This window comes from Pelophylax lessonae (assembly GCF_965119305.1).
Source record: "Pelophylax lessonae genome assembly, chromosome: 4".
Classification (NCBI taxonomy): Eukaryota; Metazoa; Chordata; class Amphibia; order Anura; family Ranidae; genus Pelophylax; species Pelophylax lessonae.
The window spans coordinates 560,531,650-560,559,012 of NC_138771.1; the positions used below are offsets into that span (position 1 = coordinate 560,531,650).

A 27,363-nucleotide genomic window follows, 5' to 3' on the forward strand; every position below is an offset into this window, starting at 1 on the left:
ACTGAATGTATTATTATATAATTCAGGCCATGTACATCACTGCAGGAGAAGGCAGAGTGAACCTTTTTGCGTTTCAGTACATTAGAAAAAGTCCCTACATGTGGCATTTATGGTAAAGTCAATTGATTGGTATAATGCAAAAATTATTTTACTAAAGGTTTGCTCAGATTGCATGAAACACTGTTTCTAATGGATGGTGTGTATGGGCACAGAACAGGCAGTATAATATCATTCTCTGTGCAATTTCGTACATACACTAAGACAGCTGAATATTTACACTAAACCTCTTCCTTACACTTCTTCCCATCATAAGTGGCCAAATTCTGTCTTTATTGTTAATCTTTTTTTTGCCATTAACTGATCTTTGTTTCTGTAGAACAAGCAAGCCACTTTCTACCAGAACATCATGCGATCCCTTAGGCTGCAACCAGAGTATTTTGCTGTGGGATACTACGGCCAAGGTTTCCCATCTTTCCTGCGGGTATGAAAAAAATATTAATTGATACAGATAAAAAAAAGTTTCTGTACTTCCCTTCATATTTCTGTAATGTCATCCTTTCAGCAGTTTGAGTATAGATATCACAGTAGAGTGTAAAAATTGTGTCGCCTCCTGAGAAGAGCTCAAAAGTGGTGTCACCCTCCCATCCTTCGTAACCAGTCATGTTAATCAACAATAACTTGAAATTGAAAAGTGACAGCTTTGTAAAACATGGGTTGCTACGGACAGACCCTTCAGTTTTCTCAGTATTCGAAAACATAGCTATAAAACAATAAGGCTATTCTTAAGCTAACTATAGGCTGCTGGATTTTTGATCGTTCAACTGACAGGCTATTTGTGAGAAGCTAGATTGATTCACCCATCCATGCTAACAGCATGGATAGAGTCATCTTCACTACTCGCTATTGTATTAACAATTTCCCAATTTTCTTTTGAGATTAATAAGGTATTCTGTATTCAGGCAGCTGCAGAATGGTGTGAAATTTTGAACAGTATTATACTCTAAGTGAAGGAATCCTATCAGTGTTTAGCGGCTATCTACAGAATTCTTTATTATGGTCAGAAAAAAAAAAAAACTATAAATATACTGTAGATAGGAGATTATATTATATTTACTTGTTTTAAACTTTTTTTTTTTTTTTTTACATTTCTTCAGTTACTTCCTGGTTTTATGCCTAGGTAAATGATGTCATACATCCCAGGAGGCTTCAGGAGGGGAGGGGAGGAGGGGTCTTCACAGCTCAGCACACTCTCCTGCATGCAAACTTGAGCTAAGGGCTAGGGGGTGTTTTTCCAGGTATTTTCTCACCAAAATAAAGCATAGAGACATGGCTGGATGGGGGAGTTTGCTTTGAATATTAAAAATTAATTAAATAGAGTTTTTGGTTTGTGGAGCTCACATGAAAGTGAAGATTCGCTTTAATGTCAAAAGAAGGTTATTTACAGAACGCAGTAGCTCACACACAGAATATACATAAAGAAGTGGATAGCTCATTACATTAAATCTTTCCTTATCCGAAACCTCAATCTCAAGGTTTTCAAACAAACGGAGCTTCAATGCAGACTTCTGCTGTGCTGTATATTTAGATAGCCTAGGTGCTCATAGTTTCAAAACTCATGAATCTATCTTTAGATAGTTCTTAGAGTGGACTTTCCATCAACAGGTGAAATAGCTTGGTGGAAAAAAAAAAAATGATGCGTTTGCAAAAATAAGATGAAAAAAAAAAAACCTCAACCTTGACTTATGACCCTTATAGGAGGCATAGGGGGCCCCTGGGAAAACTGTGTGCTTGAAATCTTGCTAGAATGCAATGGGCAAAAGTGCACTCTTGGGGGTTTCCAGCATACAGCTTTCCTGGGAAGCAGCAGTAAAGGACACCTATGTCACCTATGTCCACCATCTCCTAAAACTGTCAGCAGCCATGATCAATGTAAACTCTTTTTATTAATTTTTTTTTTTTTTTTTGTGTAAACGTTTCATTTTTTCCAAGCTATTTCTGTTTACGGGGTGGGGAGGACTGACTATAAAGCGGAGATTCAGTTTTTCATGGAAAGTCCCTTTTTAAAATGACCCAAAACCATTATAATTCCCTATAAACTGATAAGTGGCTGCCATTTTTTTGTTACTATAACGTTGGAGTGTTTGGCTCTTCCTACAGAACAAAATCTTCATATACCGGGGAAAAGAATACGAACGCCTGGAGGATTTCAACCTTTGGCTCCTGACTCAATTCCCTAATGCTGAGAAGCTGTCTAGCAGTTCCCCACCTGGGGACGACATCAGAAACTCTCCTAAGCAATGTATCCAGTACAATAAATTCAAAGGGCTAGCTGAGGGTTTGTTTTTATTTATACAACATGTATTTTTATAATATTCGGGAAATCCTTTTTTTATTTATCATTTCAGTCCAGATATTCTAGTTTTTTTTTTTAAATACATAGCAACTGAACTTTGAAAGCTAATACGTTTTAATGTGCTTAGATTGGCTTAAGGCAGTATTTGCACGAGCTATTTGGCCTGGTGTGAATTGCAGCGACAGGAATCTTCAGATTCCTGCTGATGCTGTGAGCGGCTGCCAGTCCCATTCACTGACAGGTTACCAGCAGCCTCAGCTATTCACCGCTGTCCACACAGCCAGTGATTACCTGCGGTGATAGCTGCTGGATACACACGAGATGCATCCATCAGCTGATGCACACAGGGGAGTGACGACTCTGGTAAGGAGGGGGCAGAGATGCAGGAAAGGTTAGACAGATACTAATAGTAGGGGACTCAATTATTAGGAGGACAGAGAGGGCAATCTGTCATAAAGACTGTGGTCGCCAAACAGTATATTGTTTACCGGGCGCTTGGGTTTGGCACATTTCGGATTGGGTGGACAGAATATTGGGTGGGGCTGGGGAGCACCCAGCTGTCATGGTACATGTTAGGACCAATGACAAAGTGAAAGGAAGGTGGAGAGTCCTAAAAAATTATTTCAGGGACTTAGGGAATAGATTGAAGAGAAGGACCTCCAAGGTGGTTTTCTCAGAAATACTACCTGTGCCTCGAGCCACACTAGAGAGGCAGCAGGAGCTTGGGAAACTGAACAAGTGGCTGAGGAACTGGTGTAGGAAAGAGAGGTTTGGGTTCCTGGAGAACTGGGCTGACTTCTCAGTTGGTTACAGGCTCTTTAGTAAGGGTGGGCTGCACCTTAATGGGGCTGGTACAGCTCTATTGGGAAGAAAGATGGACACAAAGTTGGAGGGGCTTTTAAACTAGGTGTTGGGGGGGGAAGGGTTCTAAGGAAGTGACAGCCAGCAGTGAGCAAAGGACAGAGGGTAATAGTGAAGTCAGTAGTGATAATATAGTCGTAACGTCTAATCCAGGGGTGAATGCGTGGTCAAATCAAAAACAAAGCATGAGAAAACTTAAGGAGAAATTAAAATGCACTCATACAACACTGTGGGGAGTATACACAAATGCCAGAAGCCTAGCTAACAAAATCGAGGAACTGGAGCTGCTAATACATGAGGACGACTTAGACTTTGTGGGAATAACAGAAACTTGGTTTGACAGCTCACACGACTGGCTGGCAAAAATTCAAGGGTATTCCTTATATCGGCAGGACAGGGAAGGTAGAAGAGGGGGAGGGGTGTGTCTATAAATCAAAAACAATGTAAGGCTGGTAGAGAGGAGTGACATTGTGAATGGGATGAGGGGGGAGGTGGAATCCATGTGGGTAGAACTCCGAAGAGAAGAAGTAAGAGGGAAATTGATAGTGGGGGTATGTTACAGGCTCCCCAATCTAAAGGAGGAGCTGGACCACCTATCACAGTTAGAAATGGCAGAGAGGCAGGGAAATGTCATCATAATGGGGACTTTAATTATCCCTATATTGACTGGGCAGAGGGAACAGCTCACTCATTAAAGGTCAGTCATTTTTTGTAGGACAACTTTTTGTCCTAATTGGTGGGTTCTTCAACTAGAGACTTCAATTGGGGCCTAACCCTAGGAACATTGAACACCGTGGAAAAATGGGAATGTTTCAGGAACATATTAAACAAAAGTATCACACAGTGCATTCCAATGGGAAATAAATTGAAGAGTGAAGGTTAAACCTGGGTGACTAAACTGTAACATAAAAATTCTTATTAGAGGGGAAAAAAAATGGTCTTAAAAAAAAAAAATAAAGCGGAGGCGACATTGTCAAAACTCCAACACTAAAAGAAATGCATTAAGAAGTGTAAGAACAAAATCAGGGCGGCTAAAAAAGACTATGAGAGGCACATAGCAGAGGAGAGTAAAAAAAAAATTCTTTAGATATATTACCAGTAAAAAAAGCGAAATCCGAGCACATTGCCCACATATAAAATGTTGAAGGGAGGGTGGTTACAGATGACACAGAGAAGGCAACTGTACTAAATGATTTCTTCTGCTCTGTTTTTACACAGGAAAAGGAGGGGTGTATTGACCATGACAGTTTTGTTAGTAACACATCACCTGATATATCCTCGTGGCTAACAGAGGCTGGAGTCAAGGAAAGACTAGATAAGCTTAGCACAAATAAATCTCCAGATGGCTTACACCTGAGAGTCCTCAAAGAACTCAGTCGATTTATAGCTAGACCATTGTTCCTAATCTTTGCGGACAGCATACTGACAGGAATTGTACCAGCTGATTGGAGAAAGCCAATGTGGTATCAATATTCAAAAAAGGGCATAGACATATTCCGGGGGGAATTACAGGTCGGTCAGTCTTAACATCAATAGTAGGTAAATTATTGGAGGGGATGAGAAGGGACTATATCCAAGGATTTGCTGATGAAAACAGTATCATTAGTAGTAATCAGCATGGGTTTATGAAGGGTCGTTCTTGCCAGACCAATCTGTTACCAATCCATGAGGAAGTGATCTGCTATCTAGATAGGGGACCTGTGGATATAGTGTATCCCAATTTTGCAAAAGCATTTGATACAGTTCCCCGTAAAAGCTTAATCTTCAAGCTGAGATCTGCAGGCATGGACCATGAGGTTTTTTCTTGGATAAAAAAAACTGGTTACAGGGGCACGCCCAAAGGGTAGTGATAAATAATCTGTACTCAGACTGATCTGGAGTGGTAAATGGAGTACCAAAAAGTTCTGTTTTGGGATCAATTCTGTTTAGTTTATTTATAAATGTCATAGAGGAAGAGATGCATAGCTCAATCTCAGTTTTTGTGGGCGATACAAAAAAGAGCAGGGCAATAACTTCAGAGTAGGATATAGAAATCTTACAGAAAGACTAAAACAAAATAATGGAGTGGGCAACTACGTGGAGAAACGTAAAATAGTGCACTTGGGGGTTAAGAACATAAAGGCAAACTACTCACTAGGGGGAGAACCTCTGGGGGAGTGAAGAATGGAGAAAGATCTGGGGGTTCTAGTGGAAGACAGACCGTGCAATAGCATGCAATGTCAAGCTGCAGCTACCAAAGCCGGCAGAATTATTAGCATGCATAAAAAAGGGGTATACTCCAGAGATAAAACTATAATCCTGCCACTTTATAAAAATCTGGTCAGGTCACATATGGAGTATCCTGCCCATTTCTGGTCACCAGTCCTGAGAAGGGATGTGCTGGAGAGAGTCCAAAGAAGGACAACTAAATTAATAAGGGGACTGGAGGACCTAAAATATGAGGAGCGACTACAAGCGCTAAATTTATTCTCGCTGGAGAAAAGACGATTGAGAATGGACAGGATGGCGATTTACAAATACCTCTATGGTGATTCCAGCATATCAGCAATCTATTCAGTCTCAAGGGGTGGCCACACAATGAGATTGGAGGAGTAGCAGGTAAACCTTAAGCTACGCAGGGAGTTTCTCACTGTCAGGGCAGTAAGAATGTGAAGCTCTCTTCCACAAGTGATGGTGGCAGCGGGGAGTATTGATATTTTTATGGACGTACATCTTAAAGAGCACAATATACAGGGATATGGGAAATGATTATCGACAGTGACACACATACACCTGGATGGACTGTTGTCTTTATTAAACCTTAACTACTATGTATGTAAGTATAGTCTATACCCCCCCCCCCCCCCCCATCAACATGCTAATGCCATATTTAAATACATCCTTTCCATTTTTATTACATACATTTTTATTTTTAGACCAAATGACATTATCATTATGCATGCAGACTGCCCACACGGGATTCTGATCCTCCATAATTGAAAGAACAAGGTGGGCCAGGAATGATTGGGGTGGGACAGGATCAGTGAGGCTAGGGAGACTAGAACTGGAAGATGCTAGATGTGACTGACACTATTTGACTTGCAGCAGAGGGACAAACATCATCCCTAATTCAAAAGACTAGCTGTATGTTTTCTGTGTGGTCCCCATCCACTTTGTCTCTATTATTCTTAACTTTATCATGAAGATGTACAATGTTTCAGTGTGAAACCCACGATGAACCTCCCACCACGGTACAAGGACAAGCTGGTGCCGGAGCAGATTCTCAGGTAATTCTGGAAAGCAACAAGAAGGCTCTACACTCTCAGCCCAGCTTTAGTGATGCCAACTAATATATGGATCACTCCTGTGCCAAATCCATATACTCAGAACGACATATGCAGAAAAACAAGTCAGACTTTAGAGGCACCGACGAGACAGAATAGATATAAAATAAATAAACGAATAATAGATATAAAATAAATAAACATAAAAGCATGGTGACCACACATATTTAAAACAGCCCATGGTCCAAGTATATCAATTGTATAGAATAGTGTATATAAAATACAGTAGAACATTCAGCTAATTATTTTTGTAATAGGGTCCTATCACACGGGCGGTCCGTATGTCCGTTTTTCATCCCATTTTTTTGCAGATGAAAAACGGACATAATGCATGTCAATGGGATTGCGGATGGTCATACGCTGACATCTGATTTGCGTCTTTTCCGGTCACTTCCGTTTTTTGGAACAGAAGAGAACCCTATTTTTCTTCCATTTAAAAAAACGGAACAGACGCAAAAACGGATGTCAGCGGTATCATCCGCTGACATCCGCAATCCCATAGACATACATTATGTCCGTTTATCATCCACAAACGGATGGAATGATAAACGGACATACGGACCGAATGACACAAGTGTCATTCGTGTCCGTAAAAAGAAAAAAGTGCCTGAGCGGATCAAAAAAACGGTCCGCTCCGTGTGAAAGGACCCATAAGTATGCAAGCTAGTCTTAAGATAATTGTAATTTACATAACATGGCAGAGATACAATATGTATTCACATAAAAATGTCTAAATATATCCATGAAAATATAGGTATGTAATTATATTTTCATGTATATATTTAGGCAGTTATATGTGCATACTTGTATCTCTGCCATGTTATGTAAATTACAATTTATTATCTTCTTTTTATAGCGATCTTTATAGTTTGGTAGTATGTGAAACTCTTTGACTCATGAAGACTAGCTTGCAGACTAATTACAAAAAGAATGAGTTGAATGTTGTACTATATTTTATATGCAATATTCTGTACATTTGATATACTTACCATGGATTGTTTTTGATTGCGCGTGGTTGACCATGCTTTTATGTTTTTTTACTTGTAAATAAAATGTATGTATTTTATGCCTGTTGTGTCCCATGGGTGCCTCTAAAGTCCAAATAATATTTCTACAAATGTCTTTTTGTGACGTCATCTAGGGCTTTCTGTCCAGTCTGCATGATATGATGCCTAATTCATGTATTTTTTCTCTTCAGCTATTATCGGTATAATGAGCTGCAAAGTTTTTCATATTCCCGACCCTTCAGGAAAGGTGAAAAAGATCCCGACAATGAATTTGCAGTGAGTATATTTTGAAAATGACTTGGACAGAATAGGAAAGGGTCAGAATGCAGGTTAGGTTGTTTTTTTTTTTCTTTTTTAGCATTCTGCATCTCAACAGGCAATATTTCTCTAATACCTGTTGTGTTATTGCAAGACGTGCATCTTAAGCACTTAAGGTTATCTTAAGCAACATACACTATATTGTCAAAAGTATTGGGACACCCGCCTTTACATGCACATGAACTTTAATTGCATCCCATTCTTATGCCGTAGGGTTCAAGATTGAGTTGGTCCACCCTTTCCAGCTATAACAGCTTCAACTCTTCTGGAAAGGCCGTCCACAAGATCAGGTCACCTGTCAGTTTTTAAGGTGGACCTGATTGAACCCTGCAGTCTCCTCTATGGAGCAGCAGATGTCCGCTGACACCCATCGTCATCTGATCCGATCCTGTCTGCAAAAACGGTGGTCCTATTTTCCATCCATCTGGTGGATCAGATAGGATAGAATCGTATAGAGATGGACAGGCGGTCTGTTTCCATCCTATTTCCCTATAGAGGAGAGCGAGACTGTGTCAGTGTCCGCTCTGCACAGTGAGCAGACATATCCCCCACTGAGCAAGTAACACGGAGGCGCCCATGTGAAAGGACCCTATCTGTGGTGAGCATTTAGCTAATATGTGATGTTTTTTGTCTCACAGACAATGTGGATAGAGCGGACGACATTTACCACCGCCTATAAACTGCCTGGCATCCTGAAGTGGTTTGAAGTCAAACAGTTTCACACTGTAAGTCAGCAATGTGTATATATGTTATGTGCATTATATTATAAAGAAAGAGAGATCTTAATCATGTGCTGCAGGCCATAACAATAGCAGATTTTAGTTTACGTAATCCCAATCACTAAACAAATCAATCTGATTGGTATCTTTGGGTGTCATCCATTTATTATACAGCAGGTAAAATAAGTATTTAACGTGTCACCATTTTTCTAGGTAAATATATTTCTGAAGGTGCTAGTGATATGAATTTTTCGCCACATGTCGGTAACATCCCATGCAATCCATACATACAAATAAACCAAAACAAATAAGTTCAGAAATTTAATTATGTGTGATAAAATGGAATGACACATGGAAAAAGTATTGAACATGCTTACTGAAATGTATTTAATACTTCGTACAAAATCCTTTGTTGGTAATGACAGCTTCAAGATGTCTCCTGTATGGAGAAACTAATCGCATGCATTGTTTAGGTGTGAATTTGGCCCATTCTTCCACACAGTCTTCAAATCCTGAAGGTTCCATTGGCCTCTTCTATGAACTCTGATCTTTAGTTCTTTCCAAAGATTTTCTATTGGATTTAAGTCAGGTGTTTGGCTGGACCATTCTAGCAGCTTTATTTTCTTTCTTTAAAACCAATTGAGAGTTTCCTTGGCTTTGTGTTTGGGATCATCAGACCCTAGGGAATAAAATGGTGGGCGTTGCAATTTTTTTATGTCGCATGGTATTTGTGCATGGGTTTCTTTTTGTATAATGTGAAAGATAATATTATGAAAGTAAATAGCTACCTAACATGTCATGCTTTAAAATTGCGCACGCTTGTAGGATAGCGAAGAACTTAGGTACTAAAAATCTCCATAGGCAACGCTTTAAACACCTTTACAGGTTACCCGTATAGAGTTACAGAGGAGGACAAGCGCTAGAATTACTGCTCTCGCTCTAACGTTCGCAGCGATACTTCACGTGTATTGCGAATATGGTTTACACGGCGGGATGGGGACTCTTTACATTTTTTTTTTCTTTTTAGACTGTCTTTTTTTTTATCATTTTTTTTTTATCATTTTTTTTTTTCTTATTACAAGGAATGTAAACATCCCTTGTAATAGTAATAAGGATATATATTAAAAAAGAATAGCGCGCAAATGCAAAAGAAATTACTACCAAATCTGAAGAGAGTCCATAAATAAAAATGGGGGTTTGGTCCCACCATATGGCCATATCGTGCTCAAGCCCACTACTGCGTCAAAGTACCCCATTATCAGTGGGTCCTACACTATCCATGAAAAAGATGAATCCAGCCTTTCTAACCCTTGGAGATAACACTACTTGCTGGGAGAGATGTGCAAATGCACTACAGGGGACTCCTCCTATATCCACTTGATGGTGGACACTGATTGAGTACAGGTGTGTGTGGGGGGTGGGGAGGGCTGCTCAACCTCGATAGTCTGGTCAGACCGAATACATAATAAATTATAATTGACGCAATAGTGGGCTTGAGCACGATATGGCCATATGGTGGGACCAAACCCCCATTTTTATTTATGGACTCTCTTCAGATTTGGTAGTAATTTCTTTTGCATTTGCGTGCTATTCTTTTTTAATATATATGTCTTTTGGTTCATAGCTGCAGCAGCTTTGGAAATACATGGGTATGCTCCCCCAAATTTTTTGCCTGTTTATTATGTATTCGGTCTGACCAGACTATCGAGGTTGAGCAGCCCTCCCCACTCCCCACACACACCTGTACTCAATCAGTGTCCACCATCAAGTGGATATAGGAGGAGTCCCCTGTAGTGCATTTGCACATCTCTCCCAGCAAGGAGTGTTATCTCCAAGGGTTAGAAAGGCTGGATTCATCTCTTTTTCATGGATAGTGTAGGACCCACTGATAATGGGGTACTTTGACACAGTAGTGGGCTTGAGCACGATATGGCCATATGGTGGGACCAAACCCCCATTTTTATTTATGGACTCTCTTCAGATTTGGTAGTAATTTCTTTTGCATTTGCGCGCTATACTTTTTTAATATATATGTCTTTTGGTTCATAGCTGCAGCAGCTTTGGAAATACATGGGTATGCTCCCCCAAATTTTTTGCCTGTTTTTTAATAGTAATAAGGATGGTAGGTCCTCTTTGCAGAGAGATCTGGGGTGAAAAAGACCCCCAATCTCTTCCTTACCTTTAAAAGCAAAAGATTAAAAAAATATACTTAATAAAAAAATAAAAAGATTTACTTCCAGCCTGGACCGAAAGTGACATCATGACGTTGCTCTGGTCCTTCAAGGCCATAGAGGTGATCAAAGAGTGCTCTTTCATCTCCTATGGGAGCAGCCGGCCACACCATCGGATCATTTCTCAGGCAAAAACAGGCGGAACCGGTAAGCCCGAGATACACTAGCGAGTGTCTGGAGGGGACATCGGTTTCATGAGAGAGCAAGCTGCAAAAAATTATACCAGGGTTATGGCTGATATCTTTAGCCATACAGTAATTTCCGGTAAACCACTTGCAAACTGCAACATATATATACGTATTGGGGTCAGAATATTTGGAAATGGTTGTAAACCTAAAACATGAAAAATGAACAAAGCATACCCTTCTATAATGTGTTTATTTTCCTCGATCCAAGGCACATCATGTAATTTCCCACTGCTGTTATCTTCCTTTGCCATCTACATATGTCGCATCTCTCTGCATGAGTCGACACCAGACAATCTCCTATGACAGCCCTGTCCCTGGAATACAGCCGGTGATTGACAGCCTCAGCAGTCCCTCCACTCAGGTTTCAGATTACACTGAGCTCTGTACCTCATGCTGTGCAATGTACATCAGAACCCCATCCCCTGTCTTCTGAAACTGAGAAATAGTATTTGATCTGTATGTTTTAGAAAGCTGTACAGGAGAGAGGAATGCACATACAACTTACGTAGGAGAATTTATTTCTCCTACATAAGTTGTATAAAGCCATCTTAACCACTTGCCGCCCAATCACCTGTATGTCATTTGGCTTCAAGTGGTTGTAACAGAGTGATGCCTGTGGCTAGCCGGACACCCGAACAAAGCCGGAATCTGGTCTCGTGTCTTGACATCACTTCCGGTTTACACAGGAACTAACAGTGCCAGTTTTAAAAAATCAAAAGTATTCAAAAACGGCAATCATGGTGCTTTGCATGCTTTCAAGTGCAGAGGAGGGTTTTGGGGTCTTATAGACCCCAGATCCCTCCATAAAGAGTACCTGGCACGTGCCTATTTCTGTTTAAATTCCTTGTGACAGCAATAAAAGTGATTTAAAAAAAAGGAAAGGGACTATGTAAAATAAAAAAATTAAAATAAATAAATTAAAAAAAAAGAAATTAAAGCACCCCATCCCTTTGTGCTCGCTTGCAGAAGCAAACGCATACGTAATTTGCGCCCGCATATGTAAATAGTGTTCACACCACACATTTGAGGTATCACTGCGATCGTTGGAGTGAGAGCAATAAGTCTAGGGCAAGACCTCCTCTGTAACTCTTAAGCCGGTAACCTGTAAAAATGTTTAAAGATTTTGGAGATTTTAAAGTACCTTCGTTTGTCACCATTCCATGAGCGCGCGCCATGTTAAAGCATGGCATGTTAGGTATCCATTTACTCGATGTAACATCATCTTTCACATTATACAAAAAAATTGGGATAACTTTACTGTTTTGATTTTTTTTGTTTTTTTTTTTATAAAAAGCAAAATACTGATTTTAACTTGTAAGCAACGAATGTCAGAAAAAGGCCTGGTCTTCGAGCGGTTATAGACATTTTTTCTTTTTTTTTTTTTGGTTTGATTAGGGAATAGTTAAAATCCCTGTAGGTTTTTTTGGTTTATTTATTTTATTTTTTTTTGCCAGGTGTACCTGTAAGGGAAGAGCAATAAAAAGAAATGTCCTGCTATGGGAAAAATTATTTAAAATGTGTTCAAGCTGCTGCCCCTGTCACAATTACCACGGTTGGTGGAGTCAGTAAGGTTTGTTATGGGAAGAAATAGGTGTGGCACTGCTGGTTGAATGTGTGCCTTAATGGTGACTGTGTGTAATCCAAATTAATTGCCAAATACATACATGGATATATGCTAAAATATATATAAATCTGAATATATATAATAAAATGACTTCGCTATATTAGCAAATATTTTTGTGAATGAAGTGACATGTGCTAAAAACAACATCAAAATCAGTCCATAAAAAATCATCCAAAATAGTGAGTCCATAAAGTGACATGGGCCTTTAGGAGTTCCATATCCATTGACAATAAATCTTTATAGAGGTGATTGGTGGTGTCCACTCCTGCTCCCCCTTTTCCACCTCATTCACTAGTGAACTTTTGGTTTCGGGTCCATGGAATGCATCGGCATCCCGCAACTTCCTGATTTTAAATGCTGATGGTTTCTGCTGTAAATGTAGGTGCAAATTTGGCATATTTTAATTAAGGTTTGCATATTGATTTACATTACGGGGCTTGCTTGATTTATGTCTCTGCATGTGAGGGATCTGGAAGCATACAAACTAGCTGGAGTGGAATACATCTGGAGATTGTGTACAGCCACACAGAGCTGTGAATGCTAGCCTGCCCCTAAAGGGGAGAATCTCTGGTGAGTGAGTTGGAAAAGGGGGAGCATGAGTGGACACCACCAATCTTTAAAGTTTTATTGTCACTGGATATGGAACTCTTAAAGGCACATCTCACTTATGGACTATTAATTTTGGATGATTTTTTTATGGACTGATTTTGATTTTGTTAAGTTTTTAGCACATATCACTTTATTCGCAAAATTATTTGCGAATATAGAGAAGTAACTTTATTATATATATTCAATTTTATATATATTTTAGCATATATTCATGTATGTATTTGGTAATTCATTTGGGTTACACACAGTCACCATTAAGGCACACAGTCAACAATCAGTGCCACACCTATTTCTTCTCATAATGTACCCGTAATGGAGATTTCAGTTATTTATGTCCTACAGACACAACAGTAAATGAAAAGAAATCTCTCCAAAGTGAAGGAAATCTCCTCTGGTCACTCGAACAGGTTTCTCCATTGGAGGATTTCCCCTCTGTTCCAGTTGATTCTTGAGCTGCTGCTTTTGAGACTGAAGTAGTCAAGATATCTTTTATATAAAAACATGAAATTTTCTACCACATCACAACGCGCTCTCATTTTCCTGGCAGGTGCAATCTAAAGGGAAAAATGGTTGAAGCTTGGGCTCAATGGTCAAAAAAAAAAAGCTCCTCTGAAATATTGATATATTTCTTCTTTTCCAGGAAGAGATCAGTCCACTGCAGAATGCAATAGAGACAATGGAGCTGGCCAATGAAAAGATAAGTCACCAGGTCCAGCAGCACAGGGCTGACCCCAGCCTCTCATTGCACCCTCTATCTATGCTGATTAGTGGGATTGTGGATCCAGCAGTCATGGGCGGATTCTCTAATTATGAAAAGGTGAGGTTATAAGATGTCACGTAGGAGCTTGAATCAAGTTTTTATGTATGGCTACTGTAAAATGATTTTTCTTATGTCTTTCTGTTACTACCGTATGTAGTATCCTTTTTTCTCTTTGGTTCATTGATAGCTTCTGATCTCAATAATCATTGGGTTATACTGCCCCACAGGAGTAGGGCACGAGGCAGAAACAATCTGGCTATGCCCATGGGCAGTCCCAGGGGGTATACTCCCGCTCTCTGCTATACTGTAGGCACTCAGTTTTTTTTCTGCCTAGTCAGGAGTAAGGACCTAGTTCCTTGCTGGGCTCTACAATCAACTGCTAGTCTGGGTGACTGGCTGGATAATCTAGATCCAGTGGTCACCCCAGTCTGGCCAGCGAGCATACCTAGACCTCAGCTCCGTGCTAGGTCGGCCGCAACATATCACCACTGGACGGGAGCTGGCCTGCGAATTAAACCTCTTGCGAGGTCGCATACTACCGGGTCACGGTCCGAGTCGCAGCATTTCTCCTGGACGACAGCCCCTCAATTTCAATGAAGAGGGGTTCTGTCTAGAGCGGTGCCCACCTGGTTCCTGGTATGGTGAGTAGCTGTCCCCCCCTCTCCCTCTGGAGGTTTTTGGGGGTGAACGTGGGCCCCTCCTTGGGACAGTCAGACCCCCAGGTTCCCCTCCTTCCCGTCAGGCATCCCCCTTTTTTACATCTGTCCCCCATCCTACCCCCCCTCATATGTTTGGGTGGGGGGGGAGCAGGGTGCTATGCTGGCGATAGGGGCCGGGGGGTGCGACCAGACGATTGACTGTGCGGGGGGTTGTAGATTGTGGGGACTCCTGCCATGAGGCCGCCATTTTGTTGTAGACTGTGTGTTTCTATGCACGGCGGCCATGTTTGTGTAGTCTGGCAGCCATTTTGTGGTGGTTTGCCATTGAAAATAGTGGCGGCCATGACAGTGGAGCCCTGTGGGAGGCGATTTCGGCGGCGGGAGCCCCTCCTCATCCCTTGGTGCTGACTCCTGGATTGTTTCACTTCCTGATCGCCGCACTTGGAGTGCAGATTATCCTGGTGGCTGCAGGTGCCTGTTTCTGCTGGGTGGTGAGTCTGGTGGGGCTCTCTCCCTCTCTGATGATGATCGCTTGGTGCTTTTGCCTGGCGACCGGGTGGTAATTCCAGCGCGTTGAGGGTTGTCTCTTGCAGTGTTTTACACTTTTTGTGGGGTCCCCCTGGGGACTCATGGAGTCTTTTGAGCACATCTCCCCACCTGATTTCCTCTCTGAGGCTACGGGGCCCTCCGGGTCCCAACCATCCATCGATGCAGTCGTGACGGCAGTCCTGGAGTTTTTTCTGTCCTCGCTGGAGCTGGCTTTCCGGTGACAAGCTAGCAAAAAGTATCCCCTGCCTCATCCGTCTCATCAGATCCTGAATCTGATTCAGCCATCGCGGACGTGAAGGTGCGCCCTCACCTGTATCAGGGGTGGGGAACATCTTCGCCGGTTTCTGGACCCGTGGACTTCTCTGGTACAAGACAAGTGGGTCCACAAAATCATTCAGTCCAGCTTCAAGATCGAGATTCTCTCTTGTCCCAGGGCAAGGTTCTTTCCTTTTCAACTTCCGCTTGTCCCCGGACCGCTTACAGGGTCTGTTTGGGGCGGTACAAGACCTGTTGCTTCAAGGGGTGATTGTTCCGGTTCCGACTTCGGAACATTTTTTAGGGTTTTTACTCAAATCTGTTTACAGTTCCCAGGAAGGAAAGCAAAGTGCGTCCAATCCTGGACTTCAAGGCACTGAACCTGCTTTTTGGGGGTGCAGAAGTTCAGAATGTCCATTCGCATGGCGGTGGCATCCCTGCGTTAGGGGGATTTTCTTGCCTCTTTTGACATCAAGGATGCCTACCTTCACATTCCAATATGTGCCAGTCACCAGCGCTTTCTTCTCTTTGCCATGGAAGAGGAGCATTATTAGTTTGTGGCGTTACCCTTTGGTATCGGCTCCGCTCCTCGGTTCTTCACAAAAGTGTTAGCCCCAGTTCTATCTATGTTACGCCAATGGGAAATCGCGGTACTGGGCTACTTGGATGATCTCCTTCTGTGAGCGGAGTCTCCTACTGCTCTGGTTGAAAACCTGGAGATCACAAAACAAACTGTGCAGGAGTTCGGCTGGATTCTGAATTTTCAGAACTCTGCTCTGCTACAAAGCTGGACTATCTGGGCCTCATTCTGGACTCGGCCTTAGCCAGAGTGCTCCTTCCTCTGGACAAACTCCAGATATTGCAGGCTGAAATTTGTCTCCTGCTTTCCAGCAGATTGTCATCCCTCCGGACTTGCATGCAGATACTGGGCCTGATAGTGTCTACCTTCGAGGCAGTTCTGTTTGCACACTTCCATACGAGGTCCCAGCAAAGGGAGATTCTGGCCAAATGGGACAAGACAAGATGGTGGCTTCGCTCTCTGATACTTCGGCTGGACAAATCCTCCCTCCACTTGTATTGGACAGTGGTCACCACTAGAGATGGCCTTGCAGTTCGCCCGAGGGTCGGTTCGCGGCAAATTTTGCTTGTTCGCTACCCGCCAATTTTGCGAACACATGGCGTTGTTTGCGGTGGCCATATTAGTTTACATTGGGGGGAACTTTGACCCATGACACAGCCGTGAGGTGGAACGGGACAGCCAATTGAAACATTTCAGCACATGGACATGCCCCCTACCTTTATAAATAGATCAGAGCAGACGGCCATTTCACATTCTACTTTTTTTCAGCGTAGGGAAAGGTCTGCTGTATGCATCAGGGAGAGATTGCCAGACACAAATATCTCTGTTAAGATCCACAAAAGTCCTTTTCAGGGATGGTATTTCGGTATAGGTCTACTACAGTCTCTTTTCAGTTCAGGGACAGGTATCCAGTCTGTGCTCCAGGGACAGTTAGAGATCGGCAGTGACACAAATCGCTCTGTTAATATCCACAAAAGTAATTTAAAGGGCTGCAATTTATTTGGTATAGGTGTGCAGTTTCTGTTCAGTTTAGGGACAGGTATCCAGTGTGCTCCAGGGACAGAGATCAGCAGTGACACAAATCGCTCTGTTAACGTCCACAAAAGTCATTTAAAGGGCTGCAATTTATTTGGTATAGGTGTACAGTTTCTGTTCAGTTTAAGGACATGTATCCAGTGTGCTCCAGAGACAGAGATCAGCAGTGGCTCTGTTAATGTCCACAAAAGTCATTTCAAGGCCCCCCAATGCCACATATTGAAGTGGGTGTTATCTGAGTATACTTTTACAAGTGTATTTGTGTCCTGCAACAATGTTGCCTCATTTGCTGTGTTAACTCTGCTACACACAGTACCGAACTCACTGGCCAATTTTTTGAACAACTGGTGTGATAGACCTGCAAAATTTGGCCTCTTTTGCTGTGTTTACTCTGCTACACACAGTGACAACAGTTACTGGCCAATTATTTGTAGAACTGGTGTAATAAACCTGTGGCCCCCCAATACCACAGATTGAAGCGGGGTGTTATCTGAGTATACTTTCATAAGTGTATTTGTGTCCTGCAACAATATTGATTCTTTTGCTGCATTAACTCTGATACACACAGTGCCAAACTCCCTGGCCAATTTTTTGAACAACTAGTGTGATAGACCAGTGCCCCCCCCCAATACCACATATTGAAGTGGGGTGTTATTTAACAGTATACTTTTCAAAGATTGTATTTTAGTCCTGCAAAAATTTGGCCTCTTTTGTTGTGTTAACTGTGCTACACACAGTGACAACAGTTACTGGCCAATATTTTGTAGAACTGGTGTGATAAACCTGTGGCCCCCCAATACCACAGATTGAAGCGGGGTGTTATATACCTTTTTCCAGAACCCACAAAGCCACACACCAGGCTCTCACCGTCTAGCCTCTTCTTCTCCTCTCTCCTCACAATTGTCCTCCACTATACCTTCCATCATGCCGTTGTCATGTTGTTCTGGAAAAAAGGCAGGCTTCTGTGGCCCAAATATTGGAGCGGAAAAAAATGATGACGCCGGATAACCCTCTTCCTAACGTTTGACTGCTGGCTTGTTAGAAATGATAGCCCGCCAACTACTGCCATATTAACTGGTGGATTCGGAGGCCTTTTGTAAATTTGTGGCTATGGAACACCAAAATGGAAGGTCCCAGGCAGGAAATATTTCTCACAGAAGGGCATTCCAGAGCTGTATGGCCATGTTCAGCGGCAAGTGAATATATCTCTGGTACACAGTGTTGGTGCCAAGATACATCTGACCACAGACACATGGTCTAGCAAACACGGGCAGGGAAGTTATATCCCTTTTACTGACCACTGGGTGAACCTTCTGACGGCCATCAAGCATGTAACCCGTGGCACCCATGTACATTTGGTTGTACAGCCACGGATCTCCTCCTCCATCCTCCCTCTCCTCCTCGGCTGACTCCTCCTTTTCCGCTGCTACCGTCTCTTCTGCTGCGCCGCCCAAGATCCCCAGAACCTATTCCACATGCCAGGTGAGACATTGCCATGCTATGTTGCGTCTGTTGTGCCTGGAAGCCAAGAGCCACACTGGTTCTGCACTCCTTTCAGCTTTGCGTTCACAGGCAGATCAGTGGCTGACACCGCTGAATTTGACAGTTGGTAAAGTGGTGTGCCACAACTGTGCCAATCTGCTGAGCGCGCTGAACAGGGCAAAATAACACACGTGCCATGCATGGCACACGTCCGGAACTTGGTCGTGCAGCAATTTGTTGCCAAATACCCTGGGGTCCAGGACGTCTTGCGGCAGGCCAGGAAAATCTCGGGCCATTTCAGAAGATCTTACACAGCCATGGCTCGCTTTGCTGACATTCAGCGGCGACACAACCTGCCCGTCAGGCGTCTTATTTGTGACTGCCCGACGCGATGGAACTCAACGTTGCATATGCTTGATAGGCTGCGGCAGGACAGGTTCTGGGGAGCTTGGGTTTTTTTTTCACCTCGCCAGTGGCTGCTCATGCGCGTTGCATGCAGACTTCTGCGGCCATTCGATGAGATCACCAAACTGGTCAGTCACGGCCAGGGCGCCATTAGTAACATCGTACCTTATGCCTTCTTTCTGGAGCGTGCATTGCGTCGTGTCATGGATCAAGCCGTCGAGGATCAGGAAGATGAGGAAGTCGCAATGTTGGATGAATTCCCAGTGGGTGCTACTCCATCTGAGACAAGTCAACAGCAGGAGTCTGAAGAGGAGTCAGAGGAGGATGGTGCCGGGGGGGATGAGGAGGAGCAAGAAGAGCGTGCTTTAAACCTTTCTGGGATCCCTGGTGTTATCCGTGGATGGGAGGAGGAGAATGAGGACAACATTAACCTGGATGATGAGCTGGAAGCAGGCCACTACACCGCTTCCAGTTTAGTGCGAATGGGGGCCTTCATGCTCCATTGTTTTAACCACTTACCTCAAAGTGACGTAGGGGTACGTCGGGTAACTTTGCGGGGTTATACCGGGATGATGCCTCTAGCCGTGGTTTAGTGCCAACGGTCGGCTTTCCGATGCTTGGGAGCCTCTCGATCGTTACCCGGGTGAGCGGGAGGGACTCCCTCCCCCCCCTCCCGCCGCCTTTCGTAACTTGTAACGGGCCTCCCGTCCCACCGGGAGACCCGAGCACCCAGCCGGCACGTCCGCTGGCTGGATGGAGTCCCGATCAAAGCCGGAAACGACTTCGATCGGGTCTCCGATGACGTAACCCGGAGGCGGCGTCCATGACGTCACTTCCGGGTTACTCTGCTGCAAAAGGCGGCAAATGTAAAAATGGCTGTATGCAAAAACGCAGTTTTCGGCGTTTTGCATACATGGAAGTGGAGGGGTATAGGGTCTTTTAGACCCTCGATCCCTCCATAAACTGCATATTGGTGTCACAAGGGATGTTTACATTGCTTGTGACAGCAATAAAAGTGATCAGATTTTTTTTTTTTTTTTTTTAAAACCTGTAATAAAGTTAAAAAAAAATAATAATAAAATAAATAGGAAAAAAAAAAAATTTAGCCGTCACCGTTAGCTCGCGCACAAAAAAAAAACGTATACGGAAGTCGAGCCGCGAATCAAATCGCTGTTCAAACCAAACATGTGAGGTATCGCCAGAGTGTGAGCAATAATTTAAAAAAAAAGAGCTACACTCTAACTCTAAACTGGTAACCGTTAAAAAAATTTAAAGCGTCGCCTATTGAGATTTCTATTGACCGTAGTTTGTCGCCATTCCACGGATGCGCACAATTTTAAACCGTAACATGTTGGGTATCTATCTACTCGGCGTGACATCATCTTTCACAATATACAAAAAAAATGGGCTAACTTTACTGTTTAGTATTTTTTAAATGCAGTGAAATGTGATTTTTCTAAATTTTTTCCAAAAAAATGGCGTTTTAAAGACTGCTGCGCAAATACCGCATGACAAAAAATATTGCAATGACTGCCATTTAATTCTCCAGAGCCTTTGCTAAAATAATATATATAATGTTTGGGGGTTCTAAGTAGTTTTCTAGGAAAAATACTGATTTTAACTTGTAAACAAAAAGTGTCCGAAATAGGGCTGGGGCTTAAGTGGTTAAGGGGGACCCCGTATAAAAAGCATAAAGGCCAAGGACCAGTACTGGGTGGCAACATACTTAGACCCCCCGGTACAAACAAAAAATGGCGGAAATGTTACCACAATCACAGAGGGCGGTCAGAATGCAGCACTTCCAGGCCTTGCTGCGGCAAATGCTGCATTATGCTTTTGCGTGCGCTGGCAGAGGAATTTACAGTCACAGAGAGACAGTTGCGGGTAGCAATCCAACAGCGCCTGCAAGAAGAGGGCGGTTTGAAGATGTCTTGGTCACTTCAGATATGAGATCCTTCTTTCATCAGCCGACCCATCGACAGCTGTACTCCAGATCCAGCATCAGGGAACGCCTAGATCGACAGGTGTCCAACTACATCGGGTTAACGGCCGATGTGGACACTCTGAGGAGTGATGAACCCCTGGACTACTGGGTGGGCAGGCTTGACCTCTGGCCAGAGCTTGCACAATTTGCAATGGAAATTTTGGCTTGCCCTCCGTCCAGTATCCTGTCCGAAAGGACGTTCAGTGCAGCAGGGGGGATCGTGACCGATAAGCGCAGTCGCCTAGCTCATGACAGTGTAGACTACCTCACATTTATAAAAATGAATGAGGCATGGATCTCTGAGGAATTCAACACATGTGACCAGTAGACCATGTTTCATTGAAATTCCTCATGACAGGCCACAAATATCCACCAGACCGCCATCCACCCACAACGATTCCTGGTCCTTGTCTTCACTAAATACAGCGGCATAAAAGGCATTTCATGTCCATGGAATGCCACATTTTCGCGGCCTTTCAGGGCCGACAATTATTTTTTATGTGAATGCCTAATTTACCTCCAGCCACAGAATACAACTTTCTTTGCTGTCAGGTAAACCCATGTGGGCTAATTTTTGGGACCTATATGGGCCGACACTTCTTTATCCTGTGAATGCGTAATGTACCTCCAGCCACCAAATACTACGTTCTTTGCTGTCAGGTAAACCCATGTGGGCTAATTTTTGGGGCCTATACTGGCCGACACTTCTGTATCCTGTGAATGTCTAATGTACCTCCAGCCACCAAATACTACGTTCTTTGCTGTCAGGTAAACCCATGTGGGCTCATTTTTAGGGCCAATACTGGCCGACACTTACTTCTTTGTGCTGTGAATGCCTAATTTTTCAGACTGGAATTGAAAATCAATGGGTCTGTAAAGGTTCCGCCAAATTGTGCAATGGATGCGGACCCATTTTACAGATGTGTGAATGGACCCTATATGTATTTGACATGTATTTACCGGCTGCTGTCAGTTCTGGCTGATTTATGAAAAAAAAAAAAATTTTTTTTTTGCTGTAAAAAAAAAAAATAATTTCTCTATCGCTCATTGACAGACGTAGTCCTCGGTGATACAGCACCTTCGGGTTATGTTGCCTCCACAGGAGCAGGACTAGACAGGAAATAAAAAATGCTCTGGCCACACCCCAGGGGCAGTCCCCGAGGGTATATCCTCTCTCTCTCCGCCACAGCAAATCAGTTTTTTTCTGTCTAGTCAGGAGTAAGGACCTAGATACCTTGCTGGGATCTTCGGTCCTGGCAGGATTTTTTTCTTAAAAAGATTTTTTAGACAGCTTTTTTCTCCAGTGTTCCTGTGAGATCTTCAAGCAAGAAAGCTGAACTGGGCGACGGGCTGGATGTTGAGATCCGGTGGTCACCCCAGTTCAGCCTACGAGCGCGTGCAGGCCATAGCTCCGCGCTGGGTCGGCCGCAACATAGTCCCACTGGGGGACTGACCCCGCGAGTTAAACGTCTCGCTGAAACGCCAAGGACCATGAGTCACGGCGTCCGTATTGGTCGACAGCCCTCCCGCCCCGGTGGAGAGGGGTACTGTCAGGAGTTGGTGCCCGCCTGTTCTGGTATGGTGAGTAGTATGTTCCCCCTTTTCCCCTGACGGGTCTTGTGGTGAACGCGGGCCCCTCTCTGTATGGTAAGGTAGAGTCCCCCTCTATCCTATAACATGGCACAGATCCTCCTACTTTGAGTGTGATTTTATGTGCAAAAAGCCAGGAGGCTTGGTTTGGGAGCTAACAATCTAATTGTATACATGTTAAAAAGATTGTAATCAGTGGCAGTATGGGAATCTTACTGTGATAATAAGTAGTACCTACCAGTCAGAAGCCACGGACATGTAGACTGCCTTCCTAGTCAAATCTCCAGCAATAGCAGGCCTTCCGAACGGCCATGCGGTCCGCCAGGGCCGGTACCGCCAACCACGCCAAATCCCCATGCAGAGAAGGTGTTGTGTGCTCTGCAGCACGCCGCTATTCGGTACAGGCCGCCGCCATTTTTTTTGCTGGATCGCACGAGCCGCCATTTTGGCGTAGCCTCGTGTCTCCAGCATGGGGGCGGCCATGTTTGAGGTGATCCAAACACCTCGTGGAGCTAGGGGAGGTGCCGGAAGGCGTGCAGAGGGGCGGAGCCGCCTCCTTTCTTCCTGGGCAGCCAGCCAAAAGACTTCCTGTTTGTGAAGACAGCGCTGTAACCTGTTGCAGTTAACTCTGAGCATCAAGTGGTGAGCCTGGGGGTCTATCTCTCTCTCTCTCTCGATCGATAGGGATCCCTAGCAGGTAACACTAAGGGGCTTTTGTGGCGCTGGGGGTCTGAAAAAAAAAAAAAAAAAAAAAAGTTTATTTTTATTTATTTAAAATTGAATTGTATTATCCGGGAAGTTACTGGAATAATCATGGACCCTGCCACACAAATACCCCCACCTGTTTCCCTCGAGGGGGCCATGGGACCCGCCGGTGCACAGAGTATGGATGCATTTACAGCAGTTTTGGAGTCTTTGGTGGCTCGGGTGGAGGCAGCCTGTCAGGGACGGGGGTCAAGGAAGCGACCCCCCGCCTACCCCTATATTATCTGACACCTCTGACTCAGATTCAGAGATGGTCACTGCAGCTGCAGGTCCCTCTGCAAGGGCTGTTACCTCAGGTAAAGCTCCCTCAGACAGTGAGGAGGACGTTCCTTCTCCTGCTATAATTCAGGAAGAAGCATTGGTGGACGCACTAGTTGTGGCAGTGCGGGAAACCTTAAGACTTGAGGTTTTACCGGCAGAGGCAACTGAAACAGAGATTCCCTTTGGTACTAACAAACCCATTAAAACGATGAAGGTTTTTCCTGTACCCAAGTGTTTTGGTAATAAAATTAAAGGAGAATGGGAGCATTCTAAACGTACCTTTACGATTTCCAAGCGTATTGCTAGACGCTATCCATTTGAGGAATCCTTCATTAAGAAATGGACGGTACCACCAGTGGTGGATCCACCTATTTCCAGGCTGAATAAAGCCACGGTTATCCCAGTGGAGGACACTTCGTCCTTTAAGGATCCGGTGGATCGAAAGATGGAAGCGGAGTCCCGCACTATCTTCTCCCTGATAGGGTCAGCATTTAGACCAGTAATTGTTATTGGTCTAGTTTCCCAGACACTAACGGAATGGGCGAGATTGGTACGCCAAGACCTAAGGGGAAAAGATATCCCCCAGGGAACATCTGATTTGATGGAACAGATTATACAAGGGCTACAGTTTGTCTGTGACGCAGCCTTGGATGCTACCCCCCTATTAGGGCATGCATCTATGTCAGCGGTAATCCTCAGACGTGTGCTGTGGTTAAAATGCTGGTCAGCTGACCTAGGTTCCAAAAAGACCTTGACGAATCTCCCCTTTCAGGGGAATCGCCTATTTGGGGCCACCCTAGATGAAATTATTAAGGACGCCACTGGGGGCAAGAGCACTTTCTTGCCACAGGCTGCTAAAGCTAAGGGACCTCGCAACAAGCGAGGACCTTTCTTTACCGCCCATAAAGGGTTCGTACGCCCGGCTGGAACAAGCGGGAAAGGCAAGACTCCTCCAGGAGGGTTCAAGAAAGGCTGGTCGGACAAACAGAGGACCGACTCAGCCAAACCCGAAGCAAAGGATTATACAGCCTGAAGGTGCGCCCCCACCCGGGTTGAGGGTGGGGGGACGTTTTCACCGGTATTCAGGACATTAGATCGAGCATCGACTACTACTACCGGTGCGATTCTTCCCTTCCAACATTTAAGTACTACAGGGAGCGGTAGTCACCGTTCCCTGAATAGATCTTTTCCTTTACCCTTTCCTAAGATTAGTCTCTATTCCCCACAGGAATCGGATCTGGTTGACCAGACAGACCAAGAAGCCTCTAGCCGGGTGACTTCGGTCCCTGAGGTTCAACCAGAAAAGATCACCCTTCCTGATAGGAATCAGGTATCTGATAAATGTGTGGGAACAGAAAACGACCAGACTTTCTCGGATGGTCGGGGCCAGATAGCTCTAGGGACGCCTGGTTCAGATCCAGTCAGCGCCAGTGGTCCTAGAAATTCTAGGCTGGCCTCGTCAAGCCGGCCTGGCCGACTTGGACATGCTAGTCGCAGACGTTCCGTGGGAACTAAGTCTCAGGGAGTGTCTGTGGTCTCAAGGACCAATTTACCATCGTGCTTTACAGTCGCTGGTTTTAATGGCCTGGCCATTGAGACCCAAGTACTGAAGGACAGAGGGTTGTCAGCTTCAGTCATTCCTACCCTTATTAAAGCAAGGAAAGCGACTTCCAGCAAGGTCTATTATCACACATGGAAGACTTATATTGCGAGGTGCGAATCTTTAGGATTTCCTCCACGTACCTATTCGGTGACTCGAATATTGGCTTTTTTGCAAAAAGGGCTTGAGCAGAAACTAGCCTTGAGCACCATCAAGGGTCAAGTTTCAGCATTAGCAATCTTCTTTCAGAAACCTTTAGCTACCAAGTCCTTGGTGCGGAATTTCAGGGGGTGCGGCACCTGGCTCCACCAGTCCGCGCGCCCTTACCGCCCTGGGATCTTAATTTAGTTTTGTCGGTTCTACAGAAACCTCCCTTTGAAAACATCAGGGAGATTCCCTTGCTTACTTTATCCCAGAAGGTGGCCTTCTTGGTGGCTATCACTTCTGCTCGCAGGGTGTCAGAACTGGCTGCATTATCATGCCAGTCCCCATACCTAGTGATTCATAGGGATAAGGTAGTACTTCATCCTAAGCCATCCTTTCTTCCTAAGGTGGTTTCAGATTTTCATCTGAATGAAGATATTGTACTACCTTCCTTGTGTCCTCAGCCCAATCATCATCGGGAACATGCGTTGCATTCCTTGGATGTGGTTCGGGCAATCAGGGTATACCTGAAAGCTACGGAATCATTCCGTAAGACGGATTCACTTTTTGTGATCACGGATGGCCCCAGAAAGGGGTTGCCTGCATCTTCCGCGACTATTGCCAAATGGATTAGACAGACGGTGGTACAGGCTTATTCTATTAAGGGTCAGAGTCCTCCGTTCCCTGTTAGGGCGCACTCCACTCGAGCGCTCAGTACTTCCTGGGCCTTTCGCCATCAGGAGTCAGTGGTCTAGGTATGTAAGGCGGCCACCTGGTCGTCGGTACATACCTTTACAAAATTTTATAAAATTGATGTGATTGCATCGGCGGATGCCTCATTTGGCCGCAAGGTTTTGCAGGCCGCAATTTGAGGAGACCGGTGGTCTACCTCGAGGGTTTTTTTCTGTTTGAAAAATTTCTTTTTGTTGAGTCTCATCATTAAGGATGAGCATTGTAAACTTCTAGTTGGCACCGGTTGGGCCTTCTAGATTGGGATTTGATTTCCATTCTCCCACCCCTCATTTGTGATACTGCTCTGGGACTTCCCGAAGGTGCTGTATCACCGAGGACTACGTCTGTCAATGAGCGATAGAGAAAAATGGATTTTTGTAAAATCTTACCGTAAAATCCTTTTCTCTTAGCTCATTGACAGACGTAGTCCCCGCCCCTCTGTTTTTGAGTTGGGTTGGGTTAAATTCTCTAAGCACTGCTTTTGTGACATAACTGATTTGCTGTGGCGGAGAGAGAGAGGATATACCCTCGGGGACTGCCCCTGGGGTGTGGCCAGAGCATTTTATTTCCTGTCTTGTCCTGCTCCTGTGGAGGCAACATAACCCGAAGGTGCTGTATCACCGAGGACTACGTCTGTCAATGAGCTAAGAGAAAAGGATTTTACGGTAAGATTTTACAAAAATCCATTTTTTTAGAGCAACTTTTCCAATTGCAATACTTCTGTTATGACATTGTCCATGTGCTGGGACTATTTTTGCACAGCTAGTAAGTCTTTTGTGGCTGAAAATATGACCTAAAGGTTTTTAAAGTTCGCCTCCTATTAAAGTCAATGGGGCCCTCCGCGAACTCGCGGTTCGCGGACTTTTGAGAAAATTTGTGGCTGACGTTCGCGAACCGCCCCGGCCGATGTTCGTCCATCACTAGTCACCACAGATGCCAGCCTGTCCGGCTGGGGAGGCGTCCTTGGCAAGCATTCTGCTCAAGGGTCTGGATAGTGGAAGAGTCCAGACTACCGATCAATGTCTTGGAACTCCAAGCGATCAGACTGTGTCTGGACCATTGCACGGATCATCTTCAGGGTTGTCAAGTGCGCATTCAATCGGACAATGCAACAGCCATGGCTTATCTCAATCACCATGGGGGCACAAAAAGTGTCCTCTCAGCGCTGGAGGTAGCCATGCATTCTAAGGTGGGCTGAATGGTTCGTTCCAGCCCTCTCCGCCATACACATTGCCGGGGTGGAAAAATGGCAGGCGGATTACCTCAGCCGGCAGGCGTTGCACCAAGGGAAGTGGTCCCTTCATCCGGAGGTATTTCATCAGTTGTGTC

At 44.3% G+C, this 27,363-nt stretch overlaps 1 protein-coding gene across 2 annotated transcripts in view; it reads left to right on the plus strand.

The window, feature by feature from the left end:
* Positions 1-27,363, plus strand: part of DOCK5 (dedicator of cytokinesis 5) — a 220,632-nt gene that overhangs the window by 188,187 nt on the left and 5,082 nt on the right. For both annotated transcript variants that reach the window (XM_082254554.1, XM_082254555.1), the window contains 6 exons: positions 377-481; positions 2,158-2,299; positions 6,399-6,480; positions 7,736-7,820; positions 8,501-8,587; positions 13,874-14,050. In XM_082254554.1, coding sequence (XP_082110680.1) covers positions 377-481; positions 2,158-2,299; positions 6,399-6,480; positions 7,736-7,820; positions 8,501-8,587; positions 13,874-14,050 — 678 coding nt within the window. The remainder of the gene's footprint in view (positions 1-376; positions 482-2,157; positions 2,300-6,398; positions 6,481-7,735; positions 7,821-8,500; positions 8,588-13,873; positions 14,051-27,363) is intronic.